The sequence below is a fragment of the Phoenix dactylifera genome, chromosome 16 (genome assembly GCF_051530095.1).
Source record: "Phoenix dactylifera cultivar Ajwa chromosome 16, Ajwa_hap1_PhDact_Kaust_v1.1, whole genome shotgun sequence".
Lineage (NCBI taxonomy): Eukaryota > Viridiplantae > Streptophyta > Magnoliopsida > Arecales > Arecaceae > Phoenix > Phoenix dactylifera.
In genome coordinates, this window is record NC_143205.1 from 11,846,547 (window position 1) to 11,868,331 (window position 21,785).

The 21,785-nt window shown below is 39.4% G+C and overlaps 2 protein-coding genes across 2 annotated transcripts; both read left to right on the forward strand.

Moving 5' to 3' along the window:
- The first annotated feature begins 11,574 nt into the window (after nt 1–11,574).
- Nucleotides 11,575–12,878, forward strand: LOC103721730 (protein WUSCHEL-like). Its single transcript, XM_039115234.3, has 2 exons — nt 11,575–12,022; nt 12,162–12,878. Exons 1-2 carry the CDS (start codon nt 11,653–11,655, stop codon nt 12,320–12,322), a joined length of 531 nt encoding a protein of 176 aa, XP_038971162.1. The 5' UTR covers nt 11,575–11,652; the 3' UTR covers nt 12,323–12,878.
- A 6,558-nt stretch (nt 12,879–19,436) lies between these two features.
- LOC103721725 (WEB family protein At1g75720) lies at nt 19,437–21,511 on the forward strand. Its single transcript, XM_008812037.5, has 2 exons — nt 19,437–19,754; nt 20,871–21,511. Exons 1-2 carry the CDS (start codon nt 19,614–19,616, stop codon nt 21,375–21,377), a joined length of 648 nt encoding a protein of 215 aa, XP_008810259.1. The 5' UTR covers nt 19,437–19,613; the 3' UTR covers nt 21,378–21,511.
- Nucleotides 21,512–21,785: the final 274 nt, after the last annotated feature.

Consider the following 21,785-nt stretch of genomic DNA (forward strand, 5'->3'; position numbering starts at 1 on the left):
TTACTTCAGCTTTCTAGTTTGAACATGATAGAATTGACTGTTTTAATGTTCTGAGCAGTAAATAAAAAAAAAAGATTAAATGCATCCGGTGAAACTCACGATTATCCTTCTTCTTCCTTGAGAGCAGATTTGGGGTTGGGGAGAGTAGGCAGGAGCTGGATGGGAACAGCTTGTGTTGGGCAGTTTCTATGCTGAGCTACTTTCACTAACTAGCTCTGTACCTTTAAAAACTGTGAAAGAAAGTATCAGAGCCTTTGTCTGATCAGATTGCATAGAGAGGATTTAAATGGCCTCCTCGGTGGATTACATAGTGTACATTTCGCCTCTCTTTTCATCTTCCCTTTTTCTAACTCTTCATTAAGTGGTAGAATCTCTTTTGTGCATTTCTAAACGAAAAGTTCCAAGTTTGGTTGGTGCATAAGTTTTCCATATAATTGACAAGAAGCTTTTCTCTTGTTCGCTATGCCCATGCTTCTTCAACATTCTTTTATTGTTCTTTTCCTAAATCTCACATAATACTGCCCATCTGACGAGTAATGCCATATTATTTTGCATACCTCAAACGGGGAGTTTCTTTGAATGACAAAGGGATCAACCGGTTGTCCCGAACTAAAAGTTTCATCTTGAAGCCGGTTTGTTTAACATGGAGATGGGCTTAACCTCTTTATGGTGTTTCATCCATCCATTCTTGTCCTGTTAGATCATCTACCATCCATTCAGGCATCCCAGTAATTTAACGTTTGGGGCTAATCATTTACTTGATAATTGTTTGAACAGAGAAGCCCATATTGTAGGTACATGGTAAACTAATAATGCTTAGATTGTGATGGTTGGTTAAAAAGGGCTACCAAGGCTAACAGAAAATTGCCAGGCTGATCCATACAAATAATCAGAAAGGAGCCATCTTTTGTCTAAAATTTTTGGTTCTACAATGAAGCAAATTTATTGATTTATTTATTTTTATCTCAAACCATGACTTGTTTTCTTTAAATAAATAAATAAATAATAAAAATAAAAAGAAGAAAAATAAGGATTTTTCTGCAAAACCCCTTCTTTTCTTTTACACTTCAACAAAGCAAGTTGGGCTCACGTTGTTGGTTATCTAAAAGAATAATAAAGAAGGAGAAACATGGCTTATACATAAGCTGTAAGTGTGATCCTCCCCCAACTCCTTGAGGAGTATATTTCAGGATTCTACATGAGCCATGAATTTATAGAAGAACTGTCGGTCCCAGCACAAGCGTAACGATAACGATGACGATTCCATTTTTTTAGTGCTTCAAGTGTTAGAGAACTAGGCAATTCACAATATCTAGTGGCATTAGAGTAGTCAATTTAAGCTTGAATTATGGAATTGACTAGGTTGGGTATGAATCTGAGAGGTAGAACTTTGCCGTTTATCATTCAAAGTGGATAAGTTACGGGTGTGCATGGAAAAGTGTCAGGACAGAGTAGTCATTCTGTCAAAGAGAGTGCACTGCAAATTAGAAGCATATTAGTTTGGGAAAGTAATACTTAAATGTTCTTCACACACCCATTCTCATGTGAAGGAGCCTGTGGGATTCTTATATTAAATCAAAATTTAATAATAATAATAATAAAAAAACACTCACTCATACCCAACCCAAGGGAGAGTGACTGATGGTGTCTTAAAACAGCACCACATAAATGGGCATGCTTGGGCAATACGTCTCTAGACCAAGACTGCTACTACTTGGAAAGGGTTTGGGCAGACCATCAGACGACTGACTCAACTGCAATAAGTCAGGACCCACGTATAAGACCAGAGATTGTGTGGTCCTTCCTAGTCCCACCCCCTACTATAACTACAGTAGCTTAAAGATCCCTACAGTTACATGAGATTACAAGCAATTCAACAGGTCCTCCCCCTTCACTATCAAACACTTTGAATCTCCTCCAGATGGAGCTCATATGTCCTTTCTTTTTGTGATCTAGGCATCATGCCCATCCCTTTTCCAAGAATTAATCAACTTTGTGCCTATGGGAAATGAGGGAAGCAACAAATTAAGGCTGCTTCTTTTCTACTGTCCCTTATTTGTGCAAGGAGGGGATGTGGGGTGAGTACTGCTTTAGAAGTGGAAGTGAAGGGGCGGTCAAAACTAGTATGTTGCTTTGACACTTCAGATAGACTGAGAGAGAGAGAGAGAGAGAGAGAGAGAGAGAAGGCGGCTGCTAACACAAGAGAGAGAGAGAGAGAGAGAGAGAGAGAGAGAGAGAGAGAGAGAGAGGGGGGGGGGGGGGGGGGGGGAGAGAGAGAGAGAGAAGGGTGGCTGCTAACACCAAGACGCATCTTTCATGATATCTTTGTGTAATCTTTTGGGATCTCCTGTGAGAACATCAGCAGTGGATGATTACCCCAAAGAAAAGGAGGCATTTTTGTACCCATCCCTACCCATCCCTAAGGGCTGCCCCCTAGGGGAGGCTCTCCTCTATATGAGGTATGAGTTGTAGGGTCCTACCTTGATAGAGCTACCGCGAGAGAGAGAGAGAGAGAGAGAGAGAGAGAGAGAGAGAGAGAGATGAGGGTATTGCGTTTGCATGATAGGGAAAGGAAAATCTCATGATGGTGGTGTCAATATCAGGGAAAATTTAACACAATCTGAAAAGTTGCACTTTGGGAGGCTCAGTAGTCAGTTCTGTACTGAAGCACGGATGACATGCATACAAACTATTATCTAAAGGAAAATGCTTCGAAAAACCCGGTGTAGCGCTCATTCCGGGTACTCTAATGGTATGTCAAACAGTACTCTTATCTCAAAGCGAATAAAAAAAAGAAGAAGAAGACATGCATACGAATTAAAAGGACAGGTTATGCAAACATTACATGCATAAGGAGAGATCAGAGTTTATTAGTGTTGTTAATGTTGTGGTATTCAATGCTCTGACACTCTGAGCATCCGTATGTGGCAGGGGCGTTTGAGTCAGAGTTGGCGGAAAAGGGGAATGAGATAGCCGCAGCAGCAGCAGCAGCAGGAGGAAGGAATTTGTGCTGGAAAATTGGGTGAAGGTGATCCTATACTTTCTTGACTATCTGTTCACGTCCTCTCAAAATTATTCATAGGAACATTAATCTTTTGAGTCATTCTCTTGGAACACTGCAAGAGAGAGAGAGAGAGAGAGAGAGAGAGAGAACCAGCCTGCTATCTAATTTTCTGTGCTTCAATTTTGTGGAAGGATATTTTCTCAAAAAAAATTCTGAAATTAAGGACCCTTTTTGTGCAAATGAACCTATTATTTTATGTTGAGAAAATTTTCATTTTTCTATGAAATATAATTATATCAGGATTGAGATAGGATGTTCAAGTATTGCAAATGAATAACGTCTAATTTTGGAGCATCCATCTTACAATGTCTCAAACTATACTCTCCATATATCACATGAAGAGGGGACCATCTTTCAGTGAATAGATTTGTTTTTTTTTCCTCCCCTCCATCTGCAACAGGAGTTTTTTAATCTTTTTAGAAAAAAACTCACTTTGCTTGTGCTTCAGTCATTATCGTGTTGCAGATTGTTTACTACTGTCAGAGGACTACTGGTTGATTAAATAGAGCCATTTCCTGCTAAATTTCATTTTAATTTAAACACAGGCCTAAATATAACCTATCCGAAGGAGTAAAAGATGGAGGTTTGTTGTTTTCCAAGATCACCAAACCCAACTCATGCAACTTGATCCTAAGATTCACCTGACTACTACATTCAGGTCCCTACAGAATGGGTCGAATCCGAATTGTAGAATTGAAACCAATTCATAGAGTTAAACGGTCATCGGGTGGGAAACGCAATCCAAATGATTCATACCTATGAAATTGGCTAAACATATTATTTCTATCATATATTTTCTTCTTCCCCTATTCTAAGGTACCAGAATATTTACTCCTCACATAGAAGTTGCGGCCAGTGAAGGTGCAAGAGATTAGCATACTACTCAAATTACATCTGGATTGAGATCACAATTTTATAAGAATTCGGCATTTAAGAGTAAGGCAGAATGATTAGCATATAAGAAGTTGTGGCCCCAAGCATGATTAATTGCACGAGACTTTGTTATAGGCGATCTTGCTGAAATTGTTTCAAAGATGTTATTTTCCCTTTATTAAAAAAAATAGAAATCAAATTGTTGGTATCAACACCAAGAAACTTATTATAGACACTCTTTAATACATGCTAATGGTGTGCATGCAGAAAAGGCTAATGAATGGTCCGAGATAGTTTGCATGAAATTCTTTTTTAATTCATGAATGGTGATTGGTGGCCCCCACTGAGAAAAAAAAAGATGATCAAAGACCTTGTACTCCTGACCACCGCTCCATTCCTCCAGCCATCCCCTCTCCATATATCATATGTTTTCCTAGCAAATCTTTCTAGACCCTCTAAATAGAATGCACTGCCAAACCGACCCATGCTTACCGAAAGGCAACCCTTGGCCATGGTCCTACAAAGCAGCAGTCACTGTAGCTATCATTACTCTCCGACAATAAAACCCCCCCAAAGGCTTACATTTACCATTGCACCACTTCTCAGCAAAATAAACTAACAAAAAGGTCCTCTCGAATCAACCTTGATAGTTTTTTTCCCCACTAAGGAGAGGTCTAGGAATTATTTTGGAGGGTGACTCGGCCACCGTCGTCCGGTGGATACAGAGGGGATTGGGGGGTGAGGGCACAGACCATTCCTTGATTCGCGATATTGTGATGATGTGTGAGGAGGGGGCCTTTCTGGCCAAGCATGTATTCAGGGAGGCCAATGGGGCAGCCGATTGGGTGGCTGCCCATGCGGCCCACCACTCGGGGTATGCCCTCTGGTCGGGGGAGGCGGAGCTGCCATTGGCATTCCGTGAGGTATTGTATTTTGATCTTATTGGGTGTATTCGTACCCGTACTGTATGAAGCACCCGTTTTCAAAAAAAGAAGAAGAAGAAGAAGAAGAAGAAGAAGAAGAAGAAAAAAGAAGAAGGGAGCGGCCTAGGACATGACTAAATGGGATGGAAGAGAGGAGTTTGATGGCTATTCTTGGAAGTGATTGGGGCCTTCTCTTGAACGCCTAGAGAGGCCTTTGGAACCTAGGGTTAGAAGCTCCACTCTACTAGGCCTAGAAAAAAGCTCATAGGGGTCAAGGGAGGGCGGGGAGACCCACATGAGTCATGCAGGGGTCAGCCGCGAGTGTTTTTAGGGCATAAAGAGAGATGCAGTGGGAAAGGGCAAAAATGATGAGGTTTTCATGAACAGGGGAGAGGCTCTCTTCCCTAACTCTTATCCACCATTCAATGCAAAGCACATCACCCTCAAACCCCGTGACTCCTCTTTCTAATCAAAGAAGAAATATAATTACAAGATTTTCTGTTGTTGTTGTTGTTGTTTTTTACTCCCCAGCATTTTGACATAATCGTATGATCACAAAAATAAGATCTTGTGGTTTTAGATCGTGCCACTAGCGTACTTAAATGAGGGATAGAGAATGAAAAGATACAAGCACGGTGGCACCGTATGCTAGTACTTCATTAGCAGCTTTCAGCACAAGATGTGGTTACAGTAATAACATGGCAATATTGTGGAGCCTATGATGAATCCAAGTAGTCTAAATATGCTTCCATAAATCCCTTGGAAAGCTGTTTGTTTCTAGCTTGGCTCTAATATCATATCAGGACTGCAGGAGTATTAATGGTGGCATCATATTGGTTCAAAAGTGAGCTATCTGCATGGCTGCAAGCTATACTTCAAAATATCAGATCTCTGTCCATATGTGCACTGGTTATTTAAGTATTATAAGCTAAATGCAACTTCGATCTTCTGGTTAGCATAGATATATATATTTTCTGGTTAGCATATAAATATCTTGATGTATATAATGTATAGGTCAATTCCTACTTTTCTTCCAATTTAAGATGTATTTATAACCAGTAAATGGAAGAGCAAGCAGAAAAAATCTATCAGCAAATGGCGAATACTGTGCATCCAATTTTTCTTCTATTGTTTTTCAGAAAAGGATATAGATGCATGCATTTTATTGGGAACATAGATAACCATTTTATACGAAAAGTAAATAACAAAATGAAGGTACACTGATGCCAGCGCTAGCTCTTAGTGTGGACTGGATTCGTTTTAATGGAGTTTAGTTGCACCATTAAGAAGTCCTTGCAACCTGATGATCATGGTCTATTATCATAAAAGGTCATCCATAAACCTCTCTTTTTCGATAGGTGAATCGAAAAATACCACAGAGTATCTTGTAAGAGGTAACCATCCATTTTTGATGCTTCGCTGATTAGGTGACCAACCTCACAAAAATTTCAGACAAGGATGTAAGTGGAAGTCTAACCAACATAGTACGTAAATTATCTGCTAGTTTATAGCCAAACGCATGCCTACATACCATGTCAAGAGCTAGAAAGCCCTGTTATGGTTAATGTGTTGTCTAATTAAATGCTATTTAATGTTTACCATAGTTACTTTTGCTAACTAGAGTCAAAGTATGAATAGAATGAGTGGAGAAGAAGTTGAAGAGACATGATATGCTGTAAAAAAAAAAGTAGAAACGGCTGAATAGTGGGTTGCCTCTCTTCCACTGTTTCCTCCTGTTTTGCTGAACATAATCCAGATTTGCAGCAACTTATTTTGTGAGTTTAATTCGGCATGCCTCTGTTGTTTTATAATTGCTGGTGTGTCCAACCAACAGATCTGGTATCAGAGCCAGGTTGAAAGAGGTGTTGAAGGCAGAAATTTGAAGAAGAAAAAGAAGATTTTGGAGGAGAAAAATGGCCAGCACAAGTTGCGTAAATTGGAGCAGTGTACAGGTTCCTATTTTCTCAGGTGAGAATTATGATTTCTGAAGTATAAAGATGAGAACCTTATTTGTCTCCATAAATTTGTGGGATATAGTAGAATCTGGTTATGAAATTTTAGAATCTTCTTCAACTCTAACCGAAGCCCAGCAAAAGGAGTTGAAAGAAAATAAGAGCAAAGATGCAGGAGCTCTTGGAATGATACAAAGGGGAGTTTCAGAAGCTATTTTTCCAAGAATCATGGGAGCAAAAACAGCAAAACAAGCATGGGAGACATTGCAAGAAGAGTTCCAAGGAGATAAAAAGGTGAGAGCCATCAAACTCCAATCTCTTAGAAGAGATTTTGAAAATATGAGAATGAAAGAAAATGAAAGTGTGAAAGATTACTCAACCAGATTTTTGGAGTTAGTAAACCAAATGAAAATTTATGGTGAAGAAATGTCTGATCGTAAACTTGTGGAAAAGATACTAATTAGTCTACCAGAAAAATTTGACCCCATGGTTGCTGTTATTGAAGAAACTAAAGACCTCTCTAAATTAAGTGTTCAAGAGCTGTTAGGCTCTTTAAAATCTCATGAGCAAAGGTTGGAATGGCACTCCGAGAAGTCAATAGAGAGTGCTTTCCAATCTAAGCTGAATGTTAGATCAAAATTTTTTGAAAAGAAATCAATGGCTTATTAATAAAATGGGGGAGACTCATTTAGAGGAGGTAGACAAGGAAGAGGAGGCAGAAATTTTAGAGGAAGAGGAAGAGGTAGAAATAATTTTGACAAAAGATTTGGTGGAGAAGGTTCTTCACAAAGATGCAATGTGTGCAACAAATTTGGCCATCTTGAGAAGAATTGCTGGTTTAAAGGGAAGCCTCAATGCTACAATTGCAAGAAGTTTGGTCATTTGCAAAAAGATTGTCGATTCAAGAATGAGCAGCAAGCAAACTTTACAGAAGAAAAGGAAGAAGGAAAGAGTGAAGAGAATTTATTCTATGCTTGCCAACATGTTTCTGAACAAAAGAATGATGTGTGGTTCCTTGACAGTGGGTGCAGCAATCATATGACACCAGAAAAACAATTTTTCTGGATATGGATGTTTCATTTAATTCTAAGGTGAAGATGGGAAATGGTTCAGTAGTAGAAGTGAAGGGAAAAGGCAGCATTGGTGTCCAAACAAAGAAGGGCAGAAAGATTATTCGTGATGTGTTATTTGTTCCGGAGTTAGACCAAAATCTGCTGAGTGTTGGACAGCTTTTGGAGCATGGTTATAGTCTTCATTTTGAAGGCAATGGTTGCAGAGTTTTTGACCAAGGAAGAAAAAAATCAGTTGTGGCTGATGTTAAAATGGGCCCTTACCGAAGTTTTCCACTCACTTTCAATTATGCTACAAGTGTTGCTTTGAAAGCTAATGTGCTTGATGAATCATGGTTGTGGCATAGAAGATTTGGTCACTTGAATTTTCAAAACCTCAACCTGTTGTACAAGAAAAATATGGTGCAAGGATTGCCTATGATTAAAGAGAAAAGTGAAGTTTGTGAAGGTTGTGCCATGGGGAAGCATCATCGCCAATCTTTTCCAAAAGGAGTGGCATGGAGAGCAAAAGAGGTGCTGGAACTTGTGCATACAGACGTGTGTGGGCCTATGCACACTCCTTCTCACTCTCAAAATAGGTATTTCATACTCTTCATTGATGATTATAGTCGTATGACTTGGGTTTATTTTATGAGAAAAAAATCTGAAGTGTTTGGCATCTTTAAGAAGTTTAAATGTCTTGTTGAGAAGCAAAGTGGCCGTCCTATAAAAATTCTGCGAAGTGACAGAGGAAAGGAGTATACTTCGAATGAATTTCAAAAATTCTGTGAAGATGAAGGGATGAAAAGACAGCTTACAGTTGGCTACACTCCGCAATAGAATGGGGTGTCCGAGAGGAAGAACCAAACTGTAATGAAAATGGCCAAGTCTATGATGCATGAAGCTGGTTTACCGAAGCATTTTTGGGCTGAAGCTGTGTATACAGCAGTTTATTTAATAAACAGGTGTCCTACAAAGGTAGTGTGGCATCAAACACCATTTGAAGCTTGGAGTGGTAGAAAACCATCAGTAAAGCACTTTAAAGTATTTGGTTGTTTCTGTTATGCTCAAATTCCAAAAGAGAAAAGATACAAGCTGGATGAAGCTAGTGAGAAATGCATCTTTGTTGGCTATAGCTCAATGTCAAAAGGCTATAAGTTGTACAGTTTGAAGACCAACAACATAATCATTAGTAGGGATGTAATATTTGATGAGAAAGCTAAATGGAATTGGGAGCAAGGCAAAGTTGAAGAGCAATTTGTTCCGGTGACTATTCCACAACAAAGTGTAGTTCAAGAAGATCAAAATAATGATGGAAGCTTTCAACCTTTAAGTTCATCTTCACCACCATCATCTCCAAGCACACAATTAGCCCCAAGCTCAAGTTCATCATCACCAAGCTCAACTCCGGTAAGATTGAGAAATTTGAGTGATGTGTATGCAAGATGCAATTTTTGTGTTGTGGAACCAGAAAATTTTGAAGAGGCAGTCAAAGAAGAAGCTTGGAAGAAAGCTATGGAAGAAGAAATTGAAGTGATTGAGAAAAACAATACATGGAAGCTTGTTGATCGCCCAGAAAACAAAGAAGTTATCGATGTGAAGTGGGTTTACAAGGTGAAATTCAATACAAATGGTTCTGTTTAGAAAAACAAAGCAAGACTGGTTGCAAAGGGCTATTCACAACAGCCCGGTATTGACTTCCAAGAAACATTTGCTCCGGTTGCCCGTCTTGACACCGTGAGAGTACTTATCTCTTTGGCAGCACAAAAGGGTTGGTTGTTGTACCAACTTGATGTGAAATCAGCATTTCTTAATGGGGAGTTGAAAGAAGAAATTTATGTTGAGCAACCTCAAGGATTTATCATTGAAGGCCAAGAAGAAAAAGTGTACAAGCTGAAGAAAGCACTCTATGGGCTGAAACAGGCACCTAGAGCATGGTACAGTGAAATTGACAGCTACTTCAATGAACAAGGCTTTGAGAAAAGCAAAAGTGAGCCTACTTTGTATGTCAAAAATCAAGGTACAACTGATATTCTTATTGTTGCTCTTTATGTTGATGATTTGGTGCTAACTGGAAGCAATGCAGAAATGATTGAAAAATTTAAGAAAGAAATAATGAGAAAGTATGAAATGAGTGATTTGGGATTGCTACATCATTTTTTGGGTATTGAAGTCTATCAAGATGAAAAAGGGGTATTCATTTCACAAAAGATGTATGTTGAAAAAATTCTGAAGAAGTTTAGAATGTTTGGTTGTAAACCAATAGCTACACCCCTTGTTGTCAATGAAAAACTGATGAAAGAAGATGGAAGGAAAAGGGTCGATGCAACTCTGTATAGAAGTCTTGTTGGAAACTTGCTTTATATTACAGCTACAAGGCCTGACATTATGTTTGCAGCAAGTATGCTTTCAAGATTCATGCATTCTCCAAGTGACATCCACTATGCAGCAGCAAAAAGAGTACTTAGATACATTCAAGGCACCATGAGATATGGAATTCAATATTCCCAAAGTTCTGAAGTGAAGTTGATTGGTTTTTGTGATAGTGATTGGGGAGGTTGTGTAGATGACATGAAGAGCACCTCCGGTTATGCATTTTCACTTGGATCAGGTGTGTTCTCTTGGTCCTCAAAGAAGCAACAATCAGTTGCTCAATCATCAGCAGAAGCTGAATATGTTTCAGCTGCACTCGCCACATCTCAAGCAATTTGGTTGAGAAGAATTTTAGAAGATATTGGTGAGAAGCAAGAGAAAGCAACTAAAATATTCTGTGACAACAAATCAGCCATAGCAATGGTAAAGAATCATGTCTTTCATAGCAGAATCAGGCATATTGCAACTAAGCATCATTTCATCAGAGATGCCATTGAAGAAGAAGAAGTGAAGCTGGAGTTTTGCAGGACAGAGGATCAAGTAGCAGATATTTTCACCAAAGCATTGCCAAAGGAGAAGTTCCATCAGTTGAGAGAAGCACTAGGAGTTCAAGACCAACACATTAAAGGGGAGAATGTTATGGTTAATGTGTTGTCTAATTAAATGCTATTTAATGTTTACCATAGTTACTTTTGCTAACTAGAGTCAAAGTATGAATAGAATGAGGGGAGAAGAAGTTGAAGAGACATGATATGCTGTAAAAAAAAAAGTAGAAATGGCTGAATAGTGGGTTGCCTCTCTTCTACTGTTTTCCCTTGTTTTGCTGAACATAATCCAGATTTACAGCAACTTATTTTGTGAGTTTAATTCTGCCTCTGTTGTTTTATAATTGATGGTGTGTCCAACCAACAAGCCCAAAGACCAAATGATACCTCTGAGTACTAGTGATTAGTCAATGAACCAATAATAATATAGATGTATTCACGAGAAGATTGTAATAACAGACACTACAGCTGATTAGCCACCTTTCTTTGTTCTCCTCCCACTCATTCATTCTAATATTATACACAATCCTCTCTCTCTCTCTCTGTGTGTGTGTGTGTGTGTGTGTGTGTGTGTGTGTTGCTTCCATCACTTGTAATCATTTTGTTTGCATGCCTTCACACCCAAGCAATTCCTTCTGGACCTAAGCTTTCTACTCCCTATTTTGTCCCCTTGCCTTTTTAAGCTCCCATCTGTCAACTTCAGTCCCTCTCTCAAAGATATGCATCTGATACTCTCAAATCTCCCAGCCACCCACCCTCCCTCCCTCCCCCTCTTCAAATACTTGCACCTCCTCCTGCCCCCCATCCTTCATTCCAACCCCTCGCTCCTCTCTCTCTCTCTGTCTCTCTCTCGTTGTTCTTAATTCTTGTGTCATGGAACACCACCAGTACCAACAACAGCAGCATGAGGAAAGCAATACAAGCAGTGTTGTTGGTGGTAGTGTTGGAGGGAGTAAGAGTAACTTCCTCTGCAGGCAGTCCAGCACAAGGTGGATCCCCACTGCTGATCAGATACGGATACTGAGGGACCTCTACTACAACATGGGGATCAGGTCCCCTACCGCCGAGCAGATCCAAAAGATCTCCGCGACGCTCCGCAAGTACGGCAAGATCGAAGGCAAGAATGTCTTCTACTGGTTCCAGAACCACAAGGCCCGGGAGAGGCAGAAGAAAAGGCTCACTGCGGACATTTCCAGTACCACCAGCACTCCCAGCAACAGCACCATAACCACCATGTCTCCTGGTGCGGTTAAACTATAAATTACTCATTCCTTTGAGATACATGTATGCATATATAGCAGAAAACTTAATTTCCTCGCTTCTCATTCTCTGACTTTCCTTTTCGTTTTGGCCTGTTGGGTGTTGGTGTTGTGGTGGTGCAGGTTTGCATGGTCCCTGTTCTTCTCCTGGGTTTTATGGTGTTGGGCAGATGGGAAGCAGTGGCTGTGGAGGCTCTGTGCTTATGGAAAGGAGCTTTAGAGTTAAGACATACTATCTTGTTCATCTTGTTTGTTTATCCTTATCAAGTAGTTGGAGGAGCTAGCATTGCACAAGCTAAAATGTCTCCTACTGACCATATCTAATAGAGCTTAATTTGTACACTTGGGTGAAACATTGATGGTGCATAAAAAGTTGAGCATGTGATGATAAAATCGTCGTTTTATACGAAGAGAAAACAACCCAACAGCTCCTGCGCTCTTTTTGTAGCAGGAATGTACTTTAGTGTTGAAACTCTCTCATGCATTCGTGCAAAAGAGTGAATCACATTAAAGGTGGGAAGCATGAACTCTAGCATGACAAAATTGTACCTCTTGGCTCTTTAGGCTCTCACAAGTCACATCAACATGCTTATTTATTTAAACCTATTAGATGGTTTCATGGTACGACATCCTTTCCTGTGGGAACAGGAGTGCTGCATGTCTGGAGGAGGAGGAGATGGGTCTGGGATGGAGAGCAGCATGGGATGGGTGGGATTAGAGAGCGCTGCGACGCCATGGATGTACCGCTACCCCTTGGAGCACGAAGCAGGAGCTCCGATGGCGACTCGAGAGATCGAAACCCTTCCACTCTTTCCCATCAAACAAGAAGAAGAACAAGAAGGAGAACAAGAGGAGAAAAAAGGGGAATTCATCACTCACTGTCATCTGAACAGCTGCGACAACACCACCACCACCAGCAGCAGCAATAACCACAACGATGGCGGCAACCAATGCCTTCCTGCCTTCTACTGGGGCGGCGGTCAGGCGCAGGACCAACACCACCTCTACAACCACCACCACCTAAACGACGGCAGCGGCGGCGCTGCCGCCCACCAGGCGGCCTCCTTGGATCTCACCCTCAACTCCTACTACTATGCTCCCCCGGGATCCACGTGATCTCATGCATGCCACATGGCATCTCCTGGGGAAGTCTTTCTCGGTCTCTTCTGCGAAGAAGGCAGCTTTCCACTTCTACTTCTACTTCAACTTCTCATCCTAGTGTAGTACTTTTCTGTACCGGACTTCCGTCACTTTGGTTATTCTTCTCTTCCGTGCCTGTGTGTAAATATTTAAGCAGATGCAGCGAAAACAGTTCTCCTCGGTTGAATCCACCGTACCTGCATGCCTTGAGATTGTTGAAGATTCCCTGCTACCTCTATCACAGTACAGTGGTACGTGAGCCTCGATCTCTCTCTCTCACCTCAGGGTTGAAAACCTTTACCGGACTCAGCCCGTTCTTGGACCCAGCACAGGTTAATTGGGTTGAGGCAGGACATTCTAACCTACCACGAGGTACTAACTAGAGGCTCAATGTGTGTGGCTAGGGTCATGGATGGCATGACACATTTTTGATACATCTTAATGGGTGTGGTTGGAAAAAAAACAATTGTTTAGCTAGAAATTTAGGAGGCAAATGGCAATGGCCAATGATCGACAAATAGAGCGAAATCCAATGGCTTGCCGATGAATCATGTCGTCCGGGAGCCACTAGATTCCACTCAAGGCACCGATAAAGTTAATCCATCAATTGCAAGCAAGTTTATAAAGATGCATGGTATCCTTGATCTCTTTAACAAGTTCGAAACAATTGTATGCTTTGACCGAATAGTGTCGGCAAGGGTAGAATGATGAATGATCTTTTTGTGGGTACCTGGCCATTGGATCCTTTTAAATGGGCCCAGCCCGTTCAGATACTCATAAGCTTGGATTTGATTTCTTTTGTTGGTTCTATGGGTGGATGGATGGATGGATAAAATGGAGGGAGGGAGAGAGAGCATTTACATATAATTAAGACCAAATTAAGTTGCATAGATGTCTAGAGCAACAACAAATTCAGGAGGAATGTAAAGGGAAAATTAAAACCACTGGTGTGGGAATTTCGATTTGAGAAACTTCCAATAAAGTGCCATTTTGGATCTAGGAGCTAGAAAAGCCAAGAAAGATTAAGTGATGAGTAAAGATAAATTTGTCCAGTCCCACAGACAATTATTTTTGGCGAATCAAATCCCTATCCATAGATTATTTGAGGAGATAGAATTGCGAGAAACTTGAGTCATGCAAGTGGCTATTGTGGTAGGTGCAGGGTTATGGGTAAGTTTGTGGTGTCCATGCCTAAAGATCTTAGAACCAAGTTTGAGGTCCATAAAGAAACATATAGGCTCCAAAAATAGCATCCTTCAGATGGCTCACTGTTAAAAGAAGTGCAAACAAGGCAGGCTCTAATGCAATAAGGTGACCAAAAACTAAGTAGGGGTGAAAAAGAATAGGAAAGGAACATCAAAGATACAACAATGATATATGCATTGAGTTGGAGGTCTGTAAATACAATTGCAGTTGCATCCTGGGTGACATCCAACCATAGAGTTGAGGTGTCTTACTAATCTCCAAACATTAGAAATTACCAGAAATAGTTCGCAGTTACATCCAAGTGGCCAGAGCAATCAAGGTGGGCAAACAGATCACCGATGTTGCGGTTAGCTAAAATTGATGCCCATAATGGCTGATAACTCGACCGACAGATGTTAATTTGTTTGGCGTGACAATTTCTTAAACTTCTTGCTTCCATATTAGAGGGTTCATTCAAGAAGAAACTAACAAGCAAAAAGCTCGATAGAGAATCTTGAAGTCGAACATCAAAAAAGAAACTTGGAAGTCATTTTGCCATCTTAGCGGCGTCAATTTCCCAGATAAACTCTTTATTATCATCAAGGAGACAATATGTAACATCACATAGCAACATACAAGGGAAAATTACATGTCAGAGTTTACCAAAAGATACATTTCAAAATTAAAAACAATTAGGATCTATAACTTCATTATAAACAACAACATGCTACAAATTGTACATGGAAGGAAAACAGAGGAATTATGATTATCACCTTTATTATGTGCCTTCTACATGGAATCCTGCATGACCACTAGCTTCTATAATTATTTTATTACCAACAGGAAAATTTAGGCCTCAAATTAACATCATATGTTTTTTTTTCTTTTGGTACAACAGCGGCTCACACCCTACGGGTGTGGATGCGGCTAACAAAATCAGAAAATAACAAAGCAGATAAAGAACCCGACACTATGTCACGCTTCCTCCAAACGAAGCCTTCAGAATGGTAAACTGCATAGAAGGCAACGCAATTGACTGCACCATTTACTTCCTTGTAGACGTGTGTGGCCTGATGGGCGCCACATTCCTACAGTAGTCCGTCAATGTCGAGGAGCACCGGCCTACCTTCGCCTGCATGACCCCAACCCCAGATCCAGTCGATCACCATTGTCGAGTCGCCTTCGAAGATGAGCCGGTCTGCACCCAATATCCATATGGAAACTTCTATGCCATGCGGGAGTATGACTGCTAGCTTCTTTGCATAAATGAGGTTGGACCATATGGAAAAACCTACATTATCGCCAAGGCAATGAAGGAAAACATTAGCAGAGGCATCCAAAATATGGAAACCAGAATTTTTTTTTTTCTCTCAACAAATTTATCTCCATCTCCTTAGAGCAGAGCTAGAAACTCTGCGAACTGTTAATCCATATATCAAAGGCATTTGCATCAATCAGCTTCAATATGAATGAGATTAACTCCTACGATCAACTTCAACCAATGATACATTAATTGCTATGTCTCAAAGTGCAAAGTAAAAAATAGTGTTAAAAGAAGATCTGGCTTGTATGTCATCAATAAGAAAGACTTATCAAGAATCAACTTTCCTACTCAGCAAGCAATCGATTGGCCACAAACAAAACACTGTTATATTACTTGTACCATACATAAGATGAGAGGCAGAATATATATTGTTATACTGATGGAAGGGATATGCTACCATCCAGCAAAATTTCATTTAAATCAGCAAACAAACTGTGTAATTGGTATTGCCTTAATGCAAAGGCAACTGACATAATCGGGCTGAATCATAGATTGCAAGCAGACCAAAAACGTGAAAAGCCATGGGAGGCCACTTATGGTGCAAGTCATTCGTCTACACTATATTTTTCTACTTACTAGATAATTTAATTTGGCCACTGCTAATAAATTATGACCATATGGAAATTCTCTCTCTTGCACTCTTTTACGTATATGCTTATCTCTTTCTCCTTTATTTCTGAATGTCATGATGAAGTATGTGATACATCATTATTGACATGGTAAATTACTCCACGATTTATTAATCAAGTTGCTTAGACCTAATTTGCCTGGAGCCACCGAACACTATCACCCAACCAACCGTCTCCTTTCCTTATTATTTTAACTTGAATAGAAATTAATCTTGCTTTTAATGTCTTTAAATAGGTTTAATAGGTTCGCTTAGTGAATTTAAAAATCTAAGATGGGAAAGGTAAGTAATTCTAACATTCCTTATTAGTTTTCAAATTTTCACTTATTTTCTAGTATTATGAAAATATGAAAGTACAAAAATAATATTAAATGTTAATGAAATCATTTTTAAAAAAAATTAAGGATTAAGCATATGATATTATAAAACTCATGATTTATTGTGAAATAATAGTTTCATGAGTATTTTATCGTTAATCATTATTTATAAACTATGAACTCCATATTTATTAAATTTATATTTTGTTATGAAAAGAATAATTTCCTGATTATTGTACTGTTAAAGGTTTAATTATGGATTACAAACTCTTTATAGTATTTTAGCAATTTATTCATGTATGATTTAAGACATTATGATTTAAAAAAATATGATTTAATAAAATTTACTTTAAGAAATGACTATGGGCTCTCAGATAGCTATGTACGACCCTCGCCAGCGGATTATAGTAGCTTGGCTTACAGTCCTCGCCAGCAGGTTATAGCAGCATGGCATATGGCCTTCGCCAACGGGTTATAGCAGTTTGAAGTTTGGCTGTCGTCAGTAGATTACAGTAGCTTGGCATACGACCCTCACCAGCAGTTTATAATAGCTTGCCATACGGCCCTGCCAACGGATTATAGTAGTTGGCATGATGATGATTCCGACCCTGTCATGGGTATATTTTCTATTATTTAGTTTGAGAGAATTATTATAAATTATGATATGACAAAATTACAAATGATTTATGACTTTGTAAAATTGGCACGATTTATGATTTTGTATGCACTAAGAACTATATTTATATAATTTGCATGATATATGCATATGTGCATGATTGATTTATGATTATACTGTTATTATGAAATATTCTTTTTTTATGGTAGCTATCTTCTCTAAATGATTTATTGATGCATGTAAAATACTTATGCTTGATCCAGTAAGGTAGTGAAAGGTTTACTTACCGAGCTGTGTCGCTTATATAACTCTATTTTTTTTAGATGAATAGGATCGATAGGAATGAAGGATGGTGCAGGCTTGGAGTTCGCGCTAGCAAGCTTAGTAATTTTATAGAAGAATTCTAGTCTTTTAATTAACTTTGAATTTGTAGTTAATGATTTTTTAAATATTAAAGATTATGGGTTTGGTATTTATATCTGGATTTAGATGATTTGAACTGGTATTGGTTTTCTTTAATGTATGATAAAATTAGACTTTCAATTATTATATTTTATTTATGATGGATTTGAAAATCTAAATGTAATATTGGCTCCGTGTTACTATGGGCTATACCTCTCGGTAGATATGCTCCGGATCTGGGATGTGACACATGTATCATTTACTTGTATTATGTAAAAAAACTTATTTTTAACTAGCTCAACTACTCGTAAAGCAATATTAAGAAACATTAAATTTCAATCATGTTCGAGCCAAATCTATTTTTGGCCCAAACGGGTAATTCGGGCTGGCACAATCATGTTTGAGCCAAGCTCGGGTCAGGCTTCGGCTTGGATTATCCAAAATTTTGGACCTAAGCCCAGCCTCCAAAAAAAAATTCAGGTTGGGTTAGGGGAGGGGTATGGCCTGGCCTAGCCCGGTCCACTTCCAGAACCATTGGTACTTTCCTTTTAAACCAACTATAACACGTCTTCAAAGCAAAGTCAGATTCCAACCTCGGACACATCCTCTTCTCATTGATCTGTGGAATCGGCCCGCTGTGAGCCAACATTGGAACCAGGTCTTTTGAGTCTCCTACTCCTCTTGCTCTTAGCCCAGTACTGGAGGTCGAGTGGAACTGGTTTTCCGGAAGCAAGAAAGACTCCTTTTGTTTAGTGCTCAAAGGCAAGTCAATAAATCGATGGCATATTTTAATTGGTTGAATCTTTTAGCGAGCTGTAGCCAGTTTAGAGGCATATTATTATGGATATGAGCAAGATCACTATTTCTATATTCTCTTCTCTTTTTGGAGAAAGAAGAGAAGATTACTTCTTGTCCAGGTATAGACATGATTCAAACCTAGGTTACCAGTATCTTACCACACCTCACAAAATATTTTACAAATCGAACTAGTTGGCACCGACTATTTCTCTACTCTTTTGTCACGAAACATATATTCCAAAACCGGTGGTATACCATATTCTACAACTTCCATGTGGTTTAACCAGGCAATGAGCTACGTGTAAAACCTTGTCCACTAGGCAATAGCCAATCTCTAGTTTCTAGATTAACCTAGATTGCTATTATTGACTCTGATCATAAAGACGGACGGCTATCAAACAAGATTGGCACTAGGCCATACAAAACATACTCTGCATGGGTTACAGTCCATCCTGTTTGATAGCCATCCATCTCGACGTGATGGCTATCCAAGATTGTATCGCTGTTTGTGCTGCAAATAGCGCACCGGATAGGATCCTCCTTGCAAATGCCGAGACAATGCGTTTCAAAGGCTGGGCCCTTTGATCATCGATTAAAGAAGGTACCTGCTCCTTCCCAACAAAAAGAACACGGCAAAGCAAATTCTCCCTCACGGGAACAATTGAACAAAGACATTCCTTCTTCTTTTCAATTTCCATTTCTTTCCGGTTGATTCCCAAACAGCCAAAAGTATAAAACTAGTAGAAGTCGCCACTATTTAATCCACCAATGGGAGTTTAATAAACATATCTAAAGTTCTCGTTACATAGGATAAATTCTGAATCAGGCCATTAGGTGAAACGTCTCCCTCTCTCGGATATGTCTTCCTGGGATCACTCCAATCAAGACTGTTTACCCAACTGAAATCTTCTCCAACTACCAGTGAAGTAGACGCGAAGAAACGAAGCAGTATCATATTACTATACCTTTGAACAAATCAAACTCCCTTCTCCCCTTCCTTCCATGTCGCCAACCACCTGACCTCTCAACCTGAAGTCGTCAATACAAAATAAAACCACCCCCCCCTCCCACTGCCTTCCACCACCTTAACACCTCTCTCTCTCTCTCTCTCTCTCTCTCTCTCTCTCATGTGTTAGTGTTAGTTGTCGGAGGGGAAGAACAGAGCATGGAGAGAGAAGAAGGTGGAGTTGTGGCGACGAGAGCCGAGATCGACACGAGAGCACCATTCCGGACGGTGAAGGAAGCCGTCATGCTCTTCGGCGAGAGGGTGTTGGCAAGAGAAGTCTACGCCCACAAGCTTAATGAGGTAGCCTCTTTCCATCTCTCTGTTTTGCTTAGAAAAAATAAAAGCAAGCAAATCTGTCTGCTGTGGAGATAACGTATAGAGGTAAGCTGTGATTAGAAGAATTCATTCAACTGCCAAGTGCCAAAGCTTTTTGGGGTGAATAACCATGGCAGGAAAATCGTAGGATAGTGATCATCCTATAGAGAGCCTTTGTTGAAGTCTAGTGTTAAACCTATTGGTCAGCCACACAAAAAGTCCACCAAGTTTACTTCAAAGGTAAGTTGCTTCAAGCGTGCACTTTGGTGCATGGACAAGATAAATGGTGATGCAGCTAAGCAATATGTTACAAAAGGTTGATTCCCAATTATTGGCTGTCTATTAGCATATTATGATGCAATAACATGAAAAGAGCACAATTAGTGATAGCTTTTGCATGGATTACCTAAATGAGCCTGGTAATTAATTTAAAATCAATCCATTATTGTCAACTTGAAGGGTGGCAAGTTGACAATGCTTCAAAGGTCCACCATGTGATCATCAATTTTTTTGTTTTATGTAAATGATATGACACATGATTAAGTGGATGGTTCTGATCCAACGCATGCAACTCGCATGGAATTTTGATTGAACATAAAGGTTGTGAACTTGAATTGTGATTCAGTTAGATTACATCACTATTGTTTATTTTCCAAAGGAAGAGAGATCTTTTATTACAAAAATAAATAGATAGAGCAAGGAAGATAAGTTTGTTAACAAGTCTAGAACAGAGGGCAAAATCTTGAAGAGAGAAAGAAGGCCAGATTGGAATCAAGGAGACAGAACTGCGGTAATGCCAATCGATGAAACCTCTTTCACCATCTAAGAGTAATCCACTAGTTGTTCCTCAAAAGAAAAAGGAGTAATATAAGATAAATAAATAAATAAATAGTAAGAAAAAAAGCAGTTCCTTAGTCAGGTGATGATGAAACAAGTAATATAAATTGGTTCACTATTTTGTTTAAAAATGTAAACCAAAAGCACGAGGCAATGAAGATATATATCGTGTTAACCCTATATGATTGTTTAGTTATCTTGAGTTATGCTTCATGAAAGCTTACCAAGTTCTGCAGCACTTAATCATAATTTTTTGGTTAATAGATGAGATTTGCTGTGAGCACGAATGAACATGACCTCTCACAGATTGGGTCCATGAAGGCGGAGCTAGAAGTAACAAGGCAAAGCCTTGCGAAGGCACGTGAAGAAAGCTTAGAAATGGCAAACTGCCTCAGATCTCTCAAGGCAGAGCTTGAGAAGACAAAGAATGAGCTCAAACAATTGAAAGCAAGTGAATCGGAGAAACGAGTTGTAGAATTGGAGATTGAAGACCTCAAGTTTGTAGAGAATGCAGCCAAAATTCAGGTTGAGAAACCAGTGATAGAAGAGGGAATGGAGTTGCAAAAGAAGAGGAGTGTTAAGTTCGCCGATCCGCCAACCTTGGCTCGAGTCCTAAATGAAAAGGTATTGGAAAGACAATTTTCTGTGGACAGCGCAGTGGAACCGATGAAGAAAAAGAAGAAGAAGACATTCATTCCTTTGATAGGGGTGATTTTCTCCAAGAAGAGAGGTTATCAAGAAGGTGCATCACCTAAAGCTCATAGATCATAATAGTTGTACAAGGGATTTCAAGCTCCATGCTAGTGTTCAAACAATCAAGGCATTTGTTTGGTTTGTTCCTTTCAATATTGTTGTCATATTTGGCTGCCTTATAAAGTGATCAGAGGTGGCACTGCTATTAATCAGTGACTTTAGTATCATCATGTCATACATAAAGAAGATCCTAATTTTTCTTTCCATTGATCATGAGAAGTAGTCACAAGTGCTCTGGCAACAAAAAAAGAAAAAGGTTTCAAAAAAAAAAAAAAGCTTCAGACAAACAACATTAAGCTGCAAAGATTCTTCTAATGCAGAGTTAATATTTTACCAAAACGTCTGCAACCCAACCACATCATGTATTTAAACCAAATGCACTCAAGCACGCAAGTTATTTCAATCTCGGATGTAATGCAAAGCCTT